Raw genomic sequence first — 16,994 nt, 5'->3', positions numbered from 1 at the left:
ATTTTATGTCAGACCTACATTTCCTGAGCTCTCAGTCCATGTTTTGGCCAATTTGTAAAGTACAAATTCTTACATTCCCCACCAATTCACCAGTTCTGCTTTTAACTGTCTGCTGCAGAGTCAAGTTAATATTGGCATGTTTTCTCTTCCCTAATTTACCAAAGGGTTAAGCAAAATATGACTCCAACTCAACAATATCACAGTTGTATATTTTATTTGTATTTATTACCAAGGAAACAAACAGTAGAGCAGGAAAGACTTAACTGCATGTACCATTTCATTTAATAAGCACAGACTCTTACTGTAAAATGGATCAGGATAATGCAGCAATACAAACATTAACAAAAGGGGAGTCGGCAGTATCCACACAATCTGTTTTACCAAGCATTGTGGATTCGGGTAAAAACTTGCATCACTTCAAGTCAGTTCATTACATTCAATAAAAACACACAGAACTAATGTACACTTGCAGGAAAATCCCCACCCCCCTAAAACATGTTATTCCTTTATTACCCTCATTATACTTTGAGACAATTATACCAATATACAGAAAAAAGTTTCAATTACCCAAATGTCAGGTTTAAATAAAGCAGGGACAAACCAGTTAAAAGTAAATGATCTGAAAGTTCTGCTGAGATCACAACCAGCTTAGGCCTTAAATTGGAGATTAAAGAAAAAAAATAAACCAGAATACTAATGATCAATAGGAAAGTTTCCTTTAGGAGGGCAGTCTTGTTTTCTAGATGTTGGACTGTCCCAGGTTCACCTTGGAAGGAAGTGGCCCTGCCTCTTCCTCTGTCCCTTTGGAGGTGATGATAATCAGAGAGGATGCTGGGTAAGGAGTCAGTTTCTGCTCTTTGATGTAGTCCTTGTCCCCATAGATGCTCAGTTTCTACAGGAAGAGGAAAATAAAACAGTCTTTATGTATTCAGTTTGCATGGTAAGCTAGTCAGAATAGCTGCAGGTTTTACAAAGACATCTCGACATGTAGCCATACTCCTTAAACCTATTTCACATTTTGCTATGTAGACTGATGTTTATTACTTTAAAAGGACAAAATGTGAACTGTTTAAGGGGTATAAATACATTTGCAAGGCAACGTGCATGTTTTTAAGTAATGTGTTACAGAAACATTTAAGTAGTAAATATAAGCCCATAATTTACAGTAACACCTGAATGTTGAACTGCTCTTGAATACTGTAGGTTTTACTTCATGTTCGTCTTCAAATGTTTCCAGAAGACAGTTTTTTGTTAACAGTTTGATGTTCCAGAAAACCTTCAGGTTTCTGGAACCTTTTAAAAAGAAAATGGCCGCAACAGGTCTCAAGGTTAGACAAATAACCTAGAAACCACGGCAAAGAAAATAACCCAGGGCTTACCTCAGCCGGTACATATTGATCCACAGCAGTTGCCACAGTAGCACAGCAAATCCAGATCAGGACCAATACAGACAGTATTAAAGTAGTTGTTAGAATCCACCCAGGCAGCCAGGGATTCCTGTGGAGAAAATTACAGTTGGTCTGTGTAGCTGCGCAGTATGTGGAACCGTGGTGTTACTAAAGTTGCTTAGGCAACAGAAATGTGCAAACCTTGACAGGCAGCTGAAAAGATTGTAGCCGTCGTCATAGCTGCGCTCACCACTCAGCTCTCTGTCTCTTTCTTGGATTAAAGACCGATGGTATTCTTTGTAAATAGGACTGCTCAGCCGGGGGACTTTCATAAAAAAAAAAAAAGACAATTACAAAAATAAGGGATTCACCTTTATGTTTCATCTTTACAGTTCCTTTGCTGCATTTCCAAATCATGGTTGCTTTCCAGGCAGATTGTCAAGTTATAAATTAATTCAGATGTTTTACATGAAATTGAGGTCAAGGACATTAGAATGAGATTTTAAGATACACTGTGTTAGCTTGCTAAATATTGTCATGTTGTATCAAAAGTTTAATAATAAGAATTTGACCCAAGATGTAGCCATTTGATGAAATGAGGTCGGTTGAGATGTGAAACAACAACCAAAACCTGAGAATGCTGCATCAGCTGTTTAAAGCTGTAGCATCATGATTGGGTGGGGGCAGTGTTATGGGTTCCAGAGATAAATATTAAGGACCTAAAATTTGCAATAACTTTTTGTACTACATTTTGCAATAAGTAGAAAACGTACAAAAAGAAAAAACACTCTTGTAGTGTTAGAAACTTTTAAAAAAAACATTTGTTGATTGTCTCAGAAGAAAAAAATCTTTAAATAGCAAAAAGCAGTAATTCTACCCAGACTGTCAGCTGAATTTTAGACACAGTTTGGTGTTCTTAGAAGGAAGGAAAAAATGATCACAAAACTGTTATTGGGATGGGAAAAGCATGCTAAATGTTAAGCTCAGGGCAGCCCAGAATTCAACTGTTAAAGTATAAATTATGCTTCAGTACCATGTCTGTGTCAGGATAACAAACATTTAACAAGATCCAAAACTGGACACAAAATGTTTGACATACATGTGAATGGTGTTTGAGCTGAGCTACATGTCACAACGTTTTACATTTGTTCTAAATTGAAGACCGTTGCATAAAAAGAATAAAATTTTATGTGCTTACAGCTTTTCTGAGGGTCCTCCTTTGAATCTTTGTCCAGTTCAATTTGGGAGAAAATCCTAATCTGTGGTTCAGACTGGGAAGCAGAGGAGATAACTGGATTTTTGAAACCTGTTGTATAGAATGGCCTACCACTGTCAGGTCTTTAGACCTAATCAGAGCAATACCTGGAAAATAACAACTTTTCCATCATCAGCTTGAAGGTAGAACGTCCAGGTGGAAGTGATGAAGCTGTGGGCTTGACTCATTACGTCATCCCAAAATCCTCTGACCAAAGTCAGGGGATACAGAAGATGAATCCTAGGCATCATGGCCTCCAACTGTTTAGAAAACAGAGACACTGAGCATGCCATTATTTCTTGAGAGAAATTCTGCATTGATTCAACTACCGGTATACCTGATCCTGACGCTGCTCAGCAAATGGAAGCTGATTGTGACAGCCCATGTTGCACGCATACTGCTCATCAGGCTGGGTGTAGGCTTCCCGACAGGCTGCATGAGTTTGGAGTAACAGACAGCAAGACAGGTTTAGAAGAATGCAACAAAATGTATCAAGAGAAATGTTTTATTGTTTAATTGTTATGCAAGGTGCTTGCTCATATTTCATGTCCAACCTCTAAACTTTTCCTGATTAAAACTTTTCTGAATTTTGAAGTACATGTTTTGTCATCAATATGGTGAATCACCAAAAGTGTCAATATTTTGTATTACAACCACAAACTTCAATGTATTTGAGATTTTATATGATGGGAGATCACACACAAGTAGTGCATCATGGTGAAGTGGAAGTTTTTATTTTTAAATAGAAATTCTTAAAGTGTGTTGTGATATTTATTATGTTTTATGAAAACGATGTATCCATTTAGTTTCACTTCACACTTATGCACTACTTTATGTAGGTCTAAAATCCCAATAAAACACATTAAAGTTTGTATTTTCAACGTGAAAACAAAGGGGGTGGGCGTACTGAGTATGTACAGTCAATTACGTTTACACAATGACAGCAGGTGCACATTATTTTTCTAAACTTATTTGGACCAAAAAACTACTCAAATGCGACTCGATGTGTGTCAGGTGGAGCTTTCAATACATTTGGTGCTGACCAGTCTCATTATACGGGCCTGAACCTTGTGGATGGAAGATGAAAGTTTGCATATACTTACTTGATTCACATTCAGTTCTGGTCTGATTTAAATCGTCGCTGTCACGGACAAAATGACAAATGGAGAACAGACGACAGCCTCGCTGGCAGGCGTACAGTTCCTCCTCCTGAAAACAAAAACAAACCAAAAGGACCAGTTGAATACCTCTGCGAAAAATGACGCACTTTTCGACGATTTATATACAACAATGCATCAAACAATATAACTGCACTTAAATGAATAAACCTAAATGATCTTCTCTAGCTAAATTGCATAACGTTAGCGCAAGCTAGCTGACATAATCAAGATAAAAGCACTCACCCGTGGATAAGTGTGCAAACTGTATGTCATTCCGCAGGACTTGTGGCAGGACGCTGTGCTTCCCAGAACGCTGTCAAACACGTCTGAAGACGCCAATGTGCAAGCAAGTAGGACATTAAGTCCCAAAATACTACCAACGAAAGAAAAGGTTCCCATTTTGCCTGTGCAAATCCAAACAAACAACTCCACTCCTCTTCCCCATCCACCCTAAGCGGAACTGTAAATCTCGCGAGACTTTATAGCTTTAAGGTTTAGCTTTAAGGTTGCGTTTAAGGACTCCGAAATAAGTGTTCATATTTTTAACAGCGGTAATTTATACACAATTTCTACTTAGAGATGTAATGTGAACTGCATTTTATTATTTATGTAATTTCATTTTCTGTTACGTTTTATCTCATACATATTTGACATTTTTTTCAAAAAGATATTTTTCCTATTATTTTAACCAAGAGACATTTTTTCCTCAAGTACCTGAAGGTAACATAATTTCTGCTACAAACAGGCTTCCGTCGGTACTTTAACTTCATTATTGACATTATTTTCCCACACGTAAACATGCTTAGAGAGTGCAGACAACTGGCATGATCAAATTTAGAAAATCTCTCTTTTAATATTAATTGCAAATTATTTAACGAAAATATAGTTTTTTTTTTATCTAGCAAACTGTATCCGTTAGCAGTGGTTAACCTACTTCAGCTAACGCTAACAAGCTGTAGTTGAAGAAACATACTTTATTTGAAGATGGACAAGTTTGTCGTTCGGCTTCCCAAGGGAGAAACACCCAAACAACCGAAGAGCGACGAGAGAGTTTACAAACAAGCTACAATTGAGTCTCTACGGGTGAGAAATTAAGCGTAGTGTGAATAAAAACAACATACGTTTCTACATTTAAAACTGATGATATGCCATTCATAATGTTTCTTCTAGAGGGTAGTTGTGATTGAGGACATCCTACGTTACAAGTCGACGCTAGAACTGCCAGATCAGAGCAAGGAGAACTTGATGAACACCCTGACTGAGCTGAGCAAGAAGATCCCATCCGAGGAAGTGCTCAGATCCACTAAAATAGGTACATACAGGAGAAACCTTTAAGTCATAATTTTCTGCTTTTTGCCGGTTTGATATACCACACAAAACAGGTTTGTTATTAAACGGTCAAAATAAAAACAAGATAATTAATTTTGGCTCTAAAGCACTGGTCATTTTCTATTACTATATTAAAAAAAATATAGCCCAAAGTTATGCAGTCATGTTATAAGTAATCAATCTAATGTTGTTGGCCAAATCTGGCAGCTTAAGCAGGAAAGGCCAGACTTCCCTCTCCCCAAGGCGTTCCCAGTCCAGCTGAGAAACATATAATCCCTTCAGCGACTCATGGGTCCTTCTTTGAGGATCTTGGGAAACATGCAAACTCATTGCAGAAAGACCCCAGAAAGGGATTTGAACACTTGCTGCAAGTTGATGCTTTGATCATCCTTAAGTGGTGCCATTTGCTAACTAGTTAAACCATTTTGATTATGCTTGAAAGAAACAATAAAGGAAAAAGAATCTAGTGGAGTAATTAGTGTGAAAAACTTTGATTAATTGCCAATTATTTTTTGTGTTTATTCAACTTGTCTAATATTTAAAGTTGTTTAAGAATATGTAACATTTAAGTAAGATGAAAAAGTAAAAGCAGAAGATATCTGTAGAGGTTAAAATACGTTTGTGCTGCACTTTTAGCAGATTTACCATACTTCTTCATTTTGGAGAAAGTTCAAAACTCGGTCTGCTTTAATATTGCTTACTGTTTAATAGTGAAAGTCCAGTTTGTCACAAGCTTATTGCTTACAAACTTGAGGTTGAATAAATCCTTCTGTTTTGTTTTTTTTCCTAGGTCACACTGTCAACAAAGTACGGAAGCATCCAGACCCTGAGGTGAGTTCTCTGGCAGCAAAAGTTTACACTGACTGGAGGACTTTCATTGAGGAGAATTCAAATAAGCCGTCTATTGAAGTACGCTCCGACAAACAGTCTGAAGGGCTCAGGAGCAACGCTAGGAGACTGCTGTCTGAAGCACTGGAGGTCAAGGTGAGAAACAGGACAATGGCATTTCACACATTTGCCATCTTTTTGGGTATCTGCTTTGGCTGCATGGCATAGTAATCATAACCAATTCTGCTTTAAAACAAGACTACACATTTTTAAATAGTCTCCAGGACTCCAAATCCATAAAGAAATTAGATTTTTATCACTAAACTGCACAAAATACATGTACTTTATTAAATAATTGTGAATTTATTGATATTTATTTATGCTTTCATGGAATAAATGGTGGAGTAAAACATGTAAATTGCAATTTTGACAATACAGACAAATTTAAATGGATTTCAGACATAATAATTTGGATTTATCATGATCATTAAGTGATAAAGGCAGGTAAGAAAAAGAAATCTTTCACAAAAACAATAAAAAATTGGATAGATTATAATCCTTACAGGCCTCTTGTTTGTTTCATTTCATTATACTTCTTGGAGATTTAGTAGGAACTATTGAGACTCTCACCAAACGCTGTACTTTTTAGTTGAAATTGTAACAAAATTGAGCTATTTGTTAAAATCGGTTTTGTTGGTTTCATATTCTGTGATCATCGTGTTTTTATTATTTGCTGGTTTATTTCCTAACACTTTGGTCATTTTGTATTTCATTCCTACAGATTGTTGAACTAAATGAATTGAAAAGTATTTTTGTCTGTTGGTCTATATGTGATACAGGAGGACTCTAATCTGATAGACAACATAGAGAGAGAAGTTTTTCACCAGAGCTCCCGGTTAGTCAGCAGCTCATACAGACGGACAATCAGGGCGCTGGTGTTCGGCTTCAAACACAACCCTGACCTCAGGAGTGAAGTAAAGGACGGCAAAATATCAGTCAGCCAGCTGGTTTCTAAATACAAAAAATAAGTGAATACAAGTTGGACTGTGACGCGGATCTCTTATGGAAGAAATTTTAATACCTGTGAATTGTTTTAAATTTATTTTTAGTCTTTAATCGTGTTCTCTGTTGGCTGAGAAAATACAAAATATTTTTGTATTTTGAGGCACATCAGTAAATGTACGCTGTTTTATGAGTGAATGCTCAAATTTTTTAAATATTTAAAGCATACCTCCACTTACACGATACTGTACCATATGTCATTGATTTTGTTTTAAAACTGAATGAAAAAAATGTCAATTAAATACAAAATTCAATGATGAAATTTGGGTTGTAAATATACATGTTTCATAATTTTGAGTATTTTGGGGTTTTTTTTAGTGTTGTCTTAGAGGTTTTTGCAGTAAAGGTTTATTCACCAATTATTTAGCACAGGGGTGCCCAAATGTAGTCCTTGACGACTATCCTACAACTTTTATATACATCCCTTCTCAAACACACCTGAATTAAATGAATGGCTCATTAAGGGGCATATGCAGAGCAGAATAACCGAATACGAGGTATTTCAGTCATTTGAGTCAGGTGTGAGAAAGAATGCATCTTAAAGTTGCAGGATAGTAGCTCTTGACTTGGTCACCACTGGTGTAGCACATTAACAACGCTGCAACCCTACTTCTGGAAGATAAATTGTGTCTAACAATAGTGACCCTTTATACGAGTTCAATAAGTTTCCCAAAGATACTTTATCATGACAAGTGGAGAAGAACAGATCAAACTTCTTGGTGGATTCACCTCTTGCCAGTTTAACTTTGTCTGAAAATTAAAAATCTTGAAAATAACAAAAAACACAAAAACACTGTGGCTCAAACACCCCCACACACACCCACGCCCACACACACACACACACACACCCCGGCTAAAATAAAGTGTAAAAATAGGACTGTAATAAATAATTACAGAATATATCATTTTCTAACATGATATATTTTGTGCCATTCAGTTGGAAAAACAAATTTATCAGAGGGGAAAACACACACAGTAAAAAAGCTGGTTGCATAAATGCCCTTTAACCAGTATTTTTTGCTTTTTGATTTAGTTTCAGCATTTAATCTTGAGTTCAGTTGGTTTGCAAGACCTTAGTATGAAAGTTTACAATCTCCTCAAACCTTGTGGAAAAATGTGCCAAGCTAAACAAAGTGTGAACCTGAACTTTTGGAAAGGCCTGACTGGGCAAGATCTCTGTGATTCACTGTACCAGAATAATTAAAAAGTAGTTAGTAAAATGTCTTCTCAGATTTTTTTGGTTATTATTACAATGTCTTACACATGTCACTTGCAGAAAATGCAAAATAGACAATGTTTTATATTATATTTAATAGCAAAACATTTTCATAACACCTTACAAAAGCAAAAATAAACTAAAAACATCATATTTTCATCCCCCAAAGTACTCCTACAAAACCATCTAATGTTTTACAATGTCTAAGTCAGAAAGAAGATATAAAAATTGTCTTCAGAGTTATCACACTGCTAAAATATGATACACATAGTTCAACAACCACATTTTATAAATTAACTAGTTAGCTTCTAGAAAGCCACACTAAATATTTGGTTGCCAAAGCACTAAAGTAGCATACCCAGCACAACTTGAATCACATTCATTGATGCAAGATGTATAGAAAACCTTACATAGCTGGCAGTTCCTTTATGTAAATTTGAAAAATTTATGTACAAAACAATCAAAAGTACAAAATGTTTGTAAATTAATCTGCACTGAGTTTGAAGTTACAATTCTTGTTAGTAGAACTTAATTTATTATGACACATTCAAAAAAGTTTACTGGTGCACATTACCTGCAATGCTTTGCACACTGCTGTGTGCAAAGCATTGCAGGTAACATACTGTATTTAGAGAGCAGTGTCAACATCATAAAATTATGTTTTCTTTTCAATTTTGCATGTTTTTTTTGTATAAAAATTAATTGAGACTAAGAACTTGTTGATGATTTCTGTGTAATTCACTAAAGAAGCACCAACCAAACAATTGCTATCACCATGAGGATGACAGCCAGAACACAGATGCTGATGAAGACAATATCACTCAAGTCATGAGGTTCTGCCTCTGGTTCTGCCACGTATCCGCTGTTGTCGCTTTCCGCCTGCTGGGCCTGCTCCTCCAGCCGTCGCTCCTCCGCAGAAATGATTGACACAGATGCGACCTTCCGTAAGGCGTCGCACTGCACCTTGTATTCCTGCACGTTCTGCTGCTTCCCATCAGAGAAATCAATGTAGAGCTTGTTCACCAGCATGGTGATGTTGCGGTGTTTCTGTGAAGGATTATTAGTCACAAAATGGGTACAAAATAAGTTTAGTCACGTTTTATCAGCTGTATGTACTATAAATCATGGCACTGGTATAAAAGGCATTGAATCCTTGGACATGATAAAAAGCTTCATGTTATTCTATGTGTATACACGACCTTTGTGAAATATTTTGGTAATTTATTTGTAAAATATATATTCATAGGGAAAGAGTTACTTGTACTCTACCAACCATATAATAAACACATTATAATGACAAGAAGAAGTAATCTCTGTCCTGTCCACATGCTAAGAGATGCCTGGTGGGAATGTGGAGAGCAGGGTTTGCAGGGCGGGGGAGTGCCAGGGACCGACTTGTTGGGTCGGGCTTGAAACCCATTGATAACTGGTTGCAGTTGTTACTTTTTTAAGTCTGCTTTTAAATCCACAACACTAAGACTAAAATATTTAACCATTTTGTTATATTCCACTTTCTTTTTTACAGATCTTTGTAAAAGTAAATTATTTTTAAACAAGAAATCATTTCATGGTGTAATAGTATGGGAGCCAGTTACCTGGCTGGCTGTACCACAGTTAACAAACTGGGCCAGTATTTTATATGAGGTGGTTGTTAGCTGAGCTGTACATGTTGGGTTTCCAAGGTAGATGCTCTCACGGTCCAGCTGAGGTAACGACCGTTGAGGGATCAGGATGGTAAACTCTGATCTGGTGCAGCTAACGTTCACAGGCACCACTGCGGAAAACATATTCAAACATTTCGTGAGCAGAATAGGAATGACATGGAGGAGAGCTGTTTGCTGGGATGAATGTTTAGAATTTAAAGAGCAAATTTAGTTGGGATTAATACTGCAAACAGTGTACTCAGTTGGGAGTACATATCTTTAACCTGCAGTCCCCACAGGATACACTCAATTAATAGTCCCATTAGCTCCTGATAAAAGACAAACACAAACACATTTACCTCCTAGATAAGAAGCAGTGAACCCTCTGTGAGCTTCATTTCTGTCTGTGCTGAGGACAACCAGCAACTTGTTCCCCTTGGAAACGAGGGAAGAAGGCTGCTCCCTGCCGCACCAGCGTCCCATCAGCGTGTCCGCCTGGCTGTCCCCGTCATACATTGACACCGAGTCGTAGTCGCACTCGTCTGACAGACTGTTGCGGCCTTCCAGGTCCATGACAGGAAAGAAGAGCTTGATGCGGTACCCGGCTTGCAGGGTGATGCTCCAGTGGCAGTTGATGTTGTTCGGGTAGATGTTGGGGAAATGTGGGCTGCTGAAGTTGCCGCTCACAGTGGATAGAACTTGTTGGCATTCACCTATTTTAAGTAAATTACATTAGTTAGCCATCTTCATTAAGGTTTTTTTTCTGTGTTTACTTCATTACTTCCTTTCAAGGATGCTATTTAAAACAGTCTTAAAATTAAAAGCTAAAGTTTATAGCAGGTAATTGAAGTTTATGAGGACCCCCTTTAAGTTTATATGTTTCCAGTTTTGGGAATCTGACTCATTTGTTTACTTGCATTGCACAAACTTAATGAGTAGGTTATGCATTCTAAAGTCTAACTCGTCCACATGGAATCCAGCAGCAAGTAGTTAAAGCTCAAGGGGTAAAAACTGGAGATTGATGTAAGGTTATATCTGCATCACAGTGCAACCATAATCTTTCATGTAATTTAGCTATCTGAGGAACACAGTACAGATGTGGGAAAAGGTGCTTTGGTCCAGTGAGACAAAAAATAACATTTGGGCCTATGTGCAAAACTCCATGTATGGCATAAAACCAGGAGACACGATTTCCACAGTGAAAGGTGTTGGTGGCAGTATCATGCTGTTGGGAGTATTTGTCTTCTGCTGAGAAAATGAAGGTGTTCTGTCTGGAAGAAAGACAGAGTGAAGGTTCACCTTCCATCAACACTAAACATGCAGCCAATGGAATTGTTTTAAATAAAAGCACTTAGGTTAATTTACTTGAATGATTCAACAGCCCAGTCAAAGTACAGCTGTAAATTCAATTAAGAATCTATGGCAAGGTTTAAAAATTGATGTTCGCAGATGCTCTCCATCAAATCTGACATAACTTGATCTATTTTGCAGAGAAGAATGGGCAAAATAACTTTTGCCGTGACAAACTGGTATTGATAAAAAACTTATAGCTGTAATGGAGACAAAAAATGAAATATTTAAGTCAGACATAACATTTGTGCACATTGTCCATGCCTGTAGATCTACACTCAGCAAAGTCACACTCACATGGGTTCCAGTTTGGACTTTGACAGGACCACTAATGGATTTTCACATTGTTGCAGAATATTTTATGAAATTCAAAAGATTCGATTTTAATCATCTTTTTAGTCCTTCAAGTGACTTGTTTTAGACATTCAGCATAGCATCATCAGTGAGATTTGTTAACTTGATGCTTTCTTTATTTTTCACTCTATTAACAGTTAGTCTAGAAAATGTTCTTACCTGAGTAATAGTAAGCCTTGAAGCCTCGCCCACCAATATTGAAATCTGACTTGAAGACTACCAGGAGTTGGTTAGCAGTAGTGACTGTGTTGGGGGGTTTATCTGTTCCACAGTATTTGCCGAGATGGCGGTGGGTGACTGTTGGCCCATCGAACAGGGCAACAAAGTCAAAGTTACATCCCTCGTTGTTCTCCAGCTGGAAGTCCAGGAAGACCAAGGTGACAACACTTGTATTGGACACGTGTATTGTCCAGGAACAGTCTGCATTGTTGCTGTACTCCTGAGGGTAGCCTGGGCTGGAAATGACACCTGATAGTCCAGTCAACACTCCACCACACATGTCTAGCGAGGATAGGAGGCAAAAAGGGAAAATAACTCTTGTATGGTAAGAAAAATGCCTTTTAAAAGGAGAAACTTGAAGAACATCGAGCTTATGAAAACAAACTGTATTTTTTCTGTTATATAATAATAATTTGTTAAACAAAGATAAGGTAAAATAAAAAAGTTGGTAAAAGAATATAAGCAAAACACAAACATATATTTCAAGGCATATAATCCTTGACGGTGTTTCTGTTTACCATGACTGAATATTGGGTAACCAGAAACCATCACTCAATGTGGATCATGTCATCAAACATCTCCTTTATTTATGTACTTAAGCAAGAATTTGGGAGATTTATACTACTGTGACCCAAAGCCCATAGCCAAGCTCACAAACACTGGCATCAGGAGCCGTTGGCAAATATCTTTGAGCAGCCCAGTCAGAGAACGGACTTTGATTTAATTGAACATCTCTGTAAAGACAAAGACCTTTGTACTGACTCTTCACATTAAGTCTGACTGAGCCAGACAACATCTCCAGAGAAAAACAGCAGAAAATACCCAAAACAAGAGGCCAAGTTTGTAGAGGCATACAAAAGACTTGAGGAAGTGATTCCTGCTGAAGGTGCTCAGACAAGTATAGACTAAAGGCTGTGAATGCTTACATAGTACACAGCATTTGCTGTTTTCTTTTTTAATTTTCAATAAAATTTCACCAATTTAAACTTTTTTCACTTTGTTGTTATAAGGCACTGTTTTTTAAATTTTGAGGAAAAAAATATTTTGATCCATTTCTGAGCAAGGGTTTAAAATTAAAATGCTGAAAAACTAAGGCACGATGAATACTTTCTGGAAATGCAAATTAATTCTAATTCTTATTTTTTTATTCAGCATTTTTCTTTACCTTCTCAGATTTTACCTGTGTGGAGGTAAAATTTCCCTGGTTTATAGTTAAAACCTTCACTTCTTGACACTCTCACACTGATCAAACATTGTAAAAAAAAATTGGTTGTTGAAATGTGAAGGATATCTTTTAAAATGCTGTTGTAATCTGAGTAGATTGTTCCATATGGAATAAAGAAAAAAGATTTCTGAACACAAAAGCAGCATTCGCAGTAAAGATGAGACATTTTTGGAGGTTTTTAAGTTGAAATGTCAAAGTATCTGAGCAATGTCTCTTCCCAAACATCTTCCGTTTGGAAAGAGAGGGAAAAGTTATTTATTCTGGATCTGGTTTTGCGTAGGGTTTATTTGTTCCGGTCTAGTTTTATTGTCAGGTTATTGTAAATTAAGTTTCCCATACACTGGTGTTTTCCTTTACCCATTTGCCTGCTTTTGGCCTGTAAAGAAAATAGAATCTGTAGAAATATGTATACCTCTGTGAGTACACAGTTTACAGATGTGCTGGTAGTGGTATTAAAGCAAATCCTTAATGCAATAAGGTTAGTATGAAGTGGATTCTGGTTCTTCAGTGTTGTTGCATTTCCATTTTGTGTCAAACCAAACATCCAACAACAAAAGATCAAAGAACCACTGAAGCACCTTAGGCATATGTCGAAGGCAAAAGAAGTCTAATGTCCAAAGTAGAAAGTTGTGTTTGACTGCTTGCTGATCCATTTTGGCAAGCAATAAACAAAAGTCAGTTCTCCATTGTTTACTTTTGCTTTTCTTGGTCTGGTCAAATATCTTAGGCCCACAAAAATCTCAGGATCTGATTTAAGTCTAAACTTTAACCTTTCCAAAAACATTTATGTTGATTTTTTGCTAAGTACATTATATTAGATTAAATTCTTTATTGTCATTGTAAAACATACAATGAACACATTGGCAGTATAGGAACCTTGCCCTGTTGGAGGATTATCTGCTGTGAATTCTCCAGTTGTCCACAATCTCACTGGTGTTTTTCTCCTGAATTGGGTCATTCTCTTTTCATGTGGTTCTTTTTAATCTTTAAAAGTTTTGAAAAATACAGAAACGTGACATGCTCTGATTGTCAATTTTGAATTCTGAAATCTAAAATCCACATTCTCATTTCAAAACTACTCTTTCATCTTTTCTCCAAAGGCTTTCAGAAAATAATAAAGCTTTTTTTGATAGGCTTTATCTGTGAGGAAGAGTCGCCCTTGCTTGAAAGAGATGGGAACCAGCTTTGTACACAATGTCCACAGCACCATCATCATTGTCATAGCAAAATCTCCCTGCCTTTGTCATGAACCTTGGATCTAGGATGAATTTTAAAAGAAACAGGAACTAGAAATATTTTGCTTGAGAACAAATTTGAACTTCAGCAGCGTTTAACCAAAGTTATCAGAATTAATAGTTCAATTAGTGGGTTGCGTTGTTGGAGGCATAAGGGCATGTACTTTGAGACAAATAGCGACTGCCGATTGGTCAATTGCTGAAAACCCCCCCTAAAATGATTGATAGGCGGCGTCAGGCCTATTATTGGCACTGCTTCTATACCCCCAAGAGAAGGCTGTTAATGCTACCCTCTTCAGTAGTGCCAAGGCAGTCTCTGTGGTGTGTGCTAAGAGATATTTGGTGTTTCAACCATTAGAATATGCAGCTACAAGCATTATAAGAAGGGGTCTTAAATATTCACGGATTTAATATATTTGCTGGCGATTGTGGTCCCTAACATATGCGAACACTGTGCGTCTATTATACCCCACTCCCATTTGTTATAATGGCTGACTAGCTATTTCTGTATTCCCACTGATAGTTTGATGATTTATTCTTGGTGAAGATTCTTTATTATCCTTCTAAAATATACAATAAATACTTTTGGCAGAATAGGATCATTGCATGTTGGAGGTTAATTGCTATAACTCTTATCTTTGGCTCCCTCCAAAGATTTTCTAGCAAATAAAGTTGGGACATTGCCTGGGCCACACAAAAAGGTTAAAATTACCCCTTGGGAGGAAAAGCAAGTTGACAAAATTAAAAGATTACTTTAAACCTAAATCTGCCAGGTCTGTATAATTTGGGTCTCAACTAAACCACCCTGCCTTTGAGGTAGTTTGAGGTGAAATTCTTTGACAATAGTCTACAAAGGGCAATATTTTACACACATTAAGAGTAAAAATGTTTAAACTCAATAGAAAACTTTAAAAACAGTCTAAGATTGTTGTATGTGAATTCTAGACTTGCATACAAGGCCAGGATGTTTAGGTACAATTCATGAGTTACAAAATCAGCAGAAGTTTTTCAGAGTTTAGCCTCAATATATCTGTCATATTACATTAAATCTAGCCAGTTACCTTTCCTGTAGCCAACACTGAAGCCCCTGTGGGCCACATGGCGGTCTGAATGGAAAATAATGGACATGACATTCCAAGAAGAGGTGAACTGAGGTGGGGAAATGTCACCACAAAATGTCCCAAGGAGGTTCCCCTCGTCCTCAGATATGCCATTGTATATTTTGATATAGTCGTAAGCACAGCTGGTGTGGTACTCCAGCTCAAAGTGGTGAAAGGTGAGGAGGACTGAGGAGCCTTCAGCCACTACAATCAGCCAGGAGCAGTCAATGTTGTAGGGATACAGGCCTGGGAAGTTTGGACTGGAAATGTTACCTGTCGGAGCAGAGAGGATGCCTCCACATTTGACACCTAGAAATTTCAAAAGCAATGTTTTATTTTAGCTCAGAGGAAAAAATAGGAAAAGGCTTACTGCTTATCCCTGACTGATATCACTGTTTTCTTGCCAGCTGATACAATCCTTGAAATTGTATTACACTCTGACTTTGAACAATGGAGGCCCAGCTTTATCTGTATATATAGCCTCTACAAAATAAAACACTCCTATTAAGTCTAAATAGTATTCCATCAGGATAAAAAATGACAACTCACCTTTTTTAGTATAAGCCCTGTCAACCAACAGTAGTAAATGAATCAGTATAGCCACCCCGAGACTCATATTGTTATTGTGGATTCGGCTTTTCTGAAACCTCGACTGCTTTTCCAGCCGAGACACACAACTGTAATGTCACAGTGCACCGCCTTGAGGTAATAGGACTTTGAAAAATTTATCCATTGCCTGAATGGGGGAACCTGATGCCTATCCACCTACAGGCGGTGCTTTGGCCTCTTTGCTAAATTTTAATGACTGATATCCAATGAGCTCTAGATGCTTGTCAGGACACTGTTTGCAGAGAGGTTATGCATTTTTAATGATGGCAGAGTGCACACAAACACTGTTGGACAACCAGCTGGGAGGGGCCTTGATATAGACAGAGAAAATGCATTTTATAATAACAAATACTTCTGTCAGAGTTACGTGAAAAATAAGAATGTGTGAACTGGGCTAAGATGTTCTTAAAGTGATGGTATTATGTATTTTCCAGGCATTTTATAGCACAATCAAGTATGTTACCTGAAGTTGCTGTAAAAATGTCAAACATGGCTTTAAAAAATGACCTTATTGGATGCCCTGAAAATGGGCTTCTGTCTCTTTAAGAAGGTCCTAGTCTTTCCGACACACTACATTTAGCCCGTCATCATGATATGATAACATCATAGCAATGCTCCTCTATTATGCTGTTAACAACTATTCTGAGGTGCGTTGGATTGAGAAGTAGCTTGTATGATGAGCTCGCAGATGCGCAGTTCCACCAGGTGTTTGCTAATTGTTGCTGTCACTAGTCTGGTGGAGCTGAGAGGAGAAGGCGCAGAGACGGGGTAAGCTTTATGGGAGCAAGTGTTTAGGCACCTCTTTAAACTCTCGCAGGAGATTGAAGGATTCTCAAACTTGCATGGAAGATCTAAAGCAATACTCCAGGTATGTTTTTGATGAGGGAACAACATTATAACATTACATAAAGTTTAAAAAAGTCTGTTTTACATGATGCTCCCCTCCCCATTTAAACATCGAAAAAAGTGTTTCAGATGAGTGAAACAACCACAATAAAGATTAGCCCACACATTTAATCCA

General features: G+C 37.4%; 3 protein-coding genes across 3 annotated transcripts; 1 reads left to right on the top strand and 2 right to left on the bottom strand.

Annotated features, from left to right (window-relative positions):
• Positions 1–197: 197 nt before the first annotated feature.
• On the bottom strand, positions 198–4,272 carry tmem59 (transmembrane protein 59). Its single transcript, XM_032565799.1, has 8 exons — positions 4,047–4,272; positions 3,747–3,852; positions 2,981–3,075; positions 2,751–2,903; positions 2,587–2,659; positions 1,590–1,713; positions 1,380–1,497; positions 198–892 (listed from the first exon to the last, which is right to left on the bottom strand). Exons 1-8 carry the CDS (start codon positions 4,200–4,202, stop codon positions 740–742), a joined length of 978 nt encoding a protein of 325 aa, XP_032421690.1. The 5' UTR covers positions 4,203–4,272; the 3' UTR covers positions 198–739.
• Positions 4,273–4,515: 243 nt separating this feature from the next.
• On the top strand, positions 4,516–8,246 carry tceanc2 (transcription elongation factor A (SII) N-terminal and central domain containing 2). The gene is made up of 4 exons (XM_032565803.1): positions 4,516–4,886; positions 4,974–5,115; positions 5,923–6,116; positions 6,800–8,246. Exons 1-4 carry the CDS (start codon positions 4,788–4,790, stop codon positions 6,986–6,988), a joined length of 624 nt encoding a protein of 207 aa, XP_032421694.1. The 5' UTR covers positions 4,516–4,787; the 3' UTR covers positions 6,989–8,246.
• A 701-nt stretch (positions 8,247–8,947) lies between these two features.
• Positions 8,948–15,994, bottom strand: cdcp2 (CUB domain containing protein 2). Its single transcript, XM_032565804.1, has 6 exons — positions 15,914–15,994; positions 15,326–15,673; positions 11,745–12,086; positions 10,241–10,594; positions 9,834–10,012; positions 8,948–9,285 (listed from the first exon to the last, which is right to left on the bottom strand). The coding sequence occupies exons 1-6, from the start codon at positions 15,978–15,980 to the stop codon at positions 8,980–8,982; spliced, it is 1,596 nt and encodes a 531-aa protein (XP_032421695.1). The 5' UTR covers positions 15,981–15,994; the 3' UTR covers positions 8,948–8,979.
• Between the last annotated feature and the right edge of the window lie 1,000 nt (positions 15,995–16,994).

This window comes from Xiphophorus hellerii, chromosome 6 (assembly GCF_003331165.1).
Source record: "Xiphophorus hellerii strain 12219 chromosome 6, Xiphophorus_hellerii-4.1, whole genome shotgun sequence".
Taxonomy (NCBI): Eukaryota; Metazoa; Chordata; class Actinopteri; order Cyprinodontiformes; family Poeciliidae; genus Xiphophorus; species Xiphophorus hellerii.
This window is presented reverse-complemented; position numbering and strand designations above follow the sequence as displayed.

Excerpts from the sequence above, each read along its gene's own strand:
- tmem59 (XM_032565799.1), bottom strand. The coding sequence starts at position 4,202 with ATGGGAACCTTTTCTTTCGTTGGTAGTATTTTGGGACTTAATGTCCTA. Across the intron at positions 2,660-2,750 it reads GAAAAGTTGTTATTTTCCAG|TCTGAACCACAGATTAGGAT; the intron begins GTATTGCTCTGA and ends TCTGCTTCCCAG. Across the intron at positions 1,714-2,586 it reads GGAGGACCCTCAGAAAAGCT|TCCCCCGGCTGAGCAGTCCT; the intron begins GTAAGCACATAA and ends TTTTTATGAAAG.
- tceanc2 (XM_032565803.1), top strand. The coding sequence starts at position 4,788 with ATGGACAAGTTTGTCGTTCGGCTTCCCAAGGGAGAAACACCCAAACAA. Across the intron at positions 4,887-4,973 it reads CTACAATTGAGTCTCTACGG|AGGGTAGTTGTGATTGAGGA; the intron begins GTGAGAAATTAA and ends TGTTTCTTCTAG. Across the intron at positions 5,116-5,922 it reads GCTCAGATCCACTAAAATAG|GTCACACTGTCAACAAAGTA; the intron begins GTACATACAGGA and ends TTTTTTTCCTAG.
- cdcp2 (XM_032565804.1), bottom strand. The coding sequence starts at position 15,980 with ATGAGTCTCGGGGTGGCTATACTGATTCATTTACTACTGTTGGTTGAC. Across the intron at positions 15,674-15,913 it reads CAGGGCTTATACTAAAAAAG|GTGTCAAATGTGGAGGCATC; the intron begins GTGAGTTGTCAT and ends TGAAATTTCTAG. Across the intron at positions 10,595-11,744 it reads CAAGGCTTACTATTACTCAG|GTGAATGCCAACAAGTTCTA; the intron begins GTAAGAACATTT and ends TACTTAAAATAG.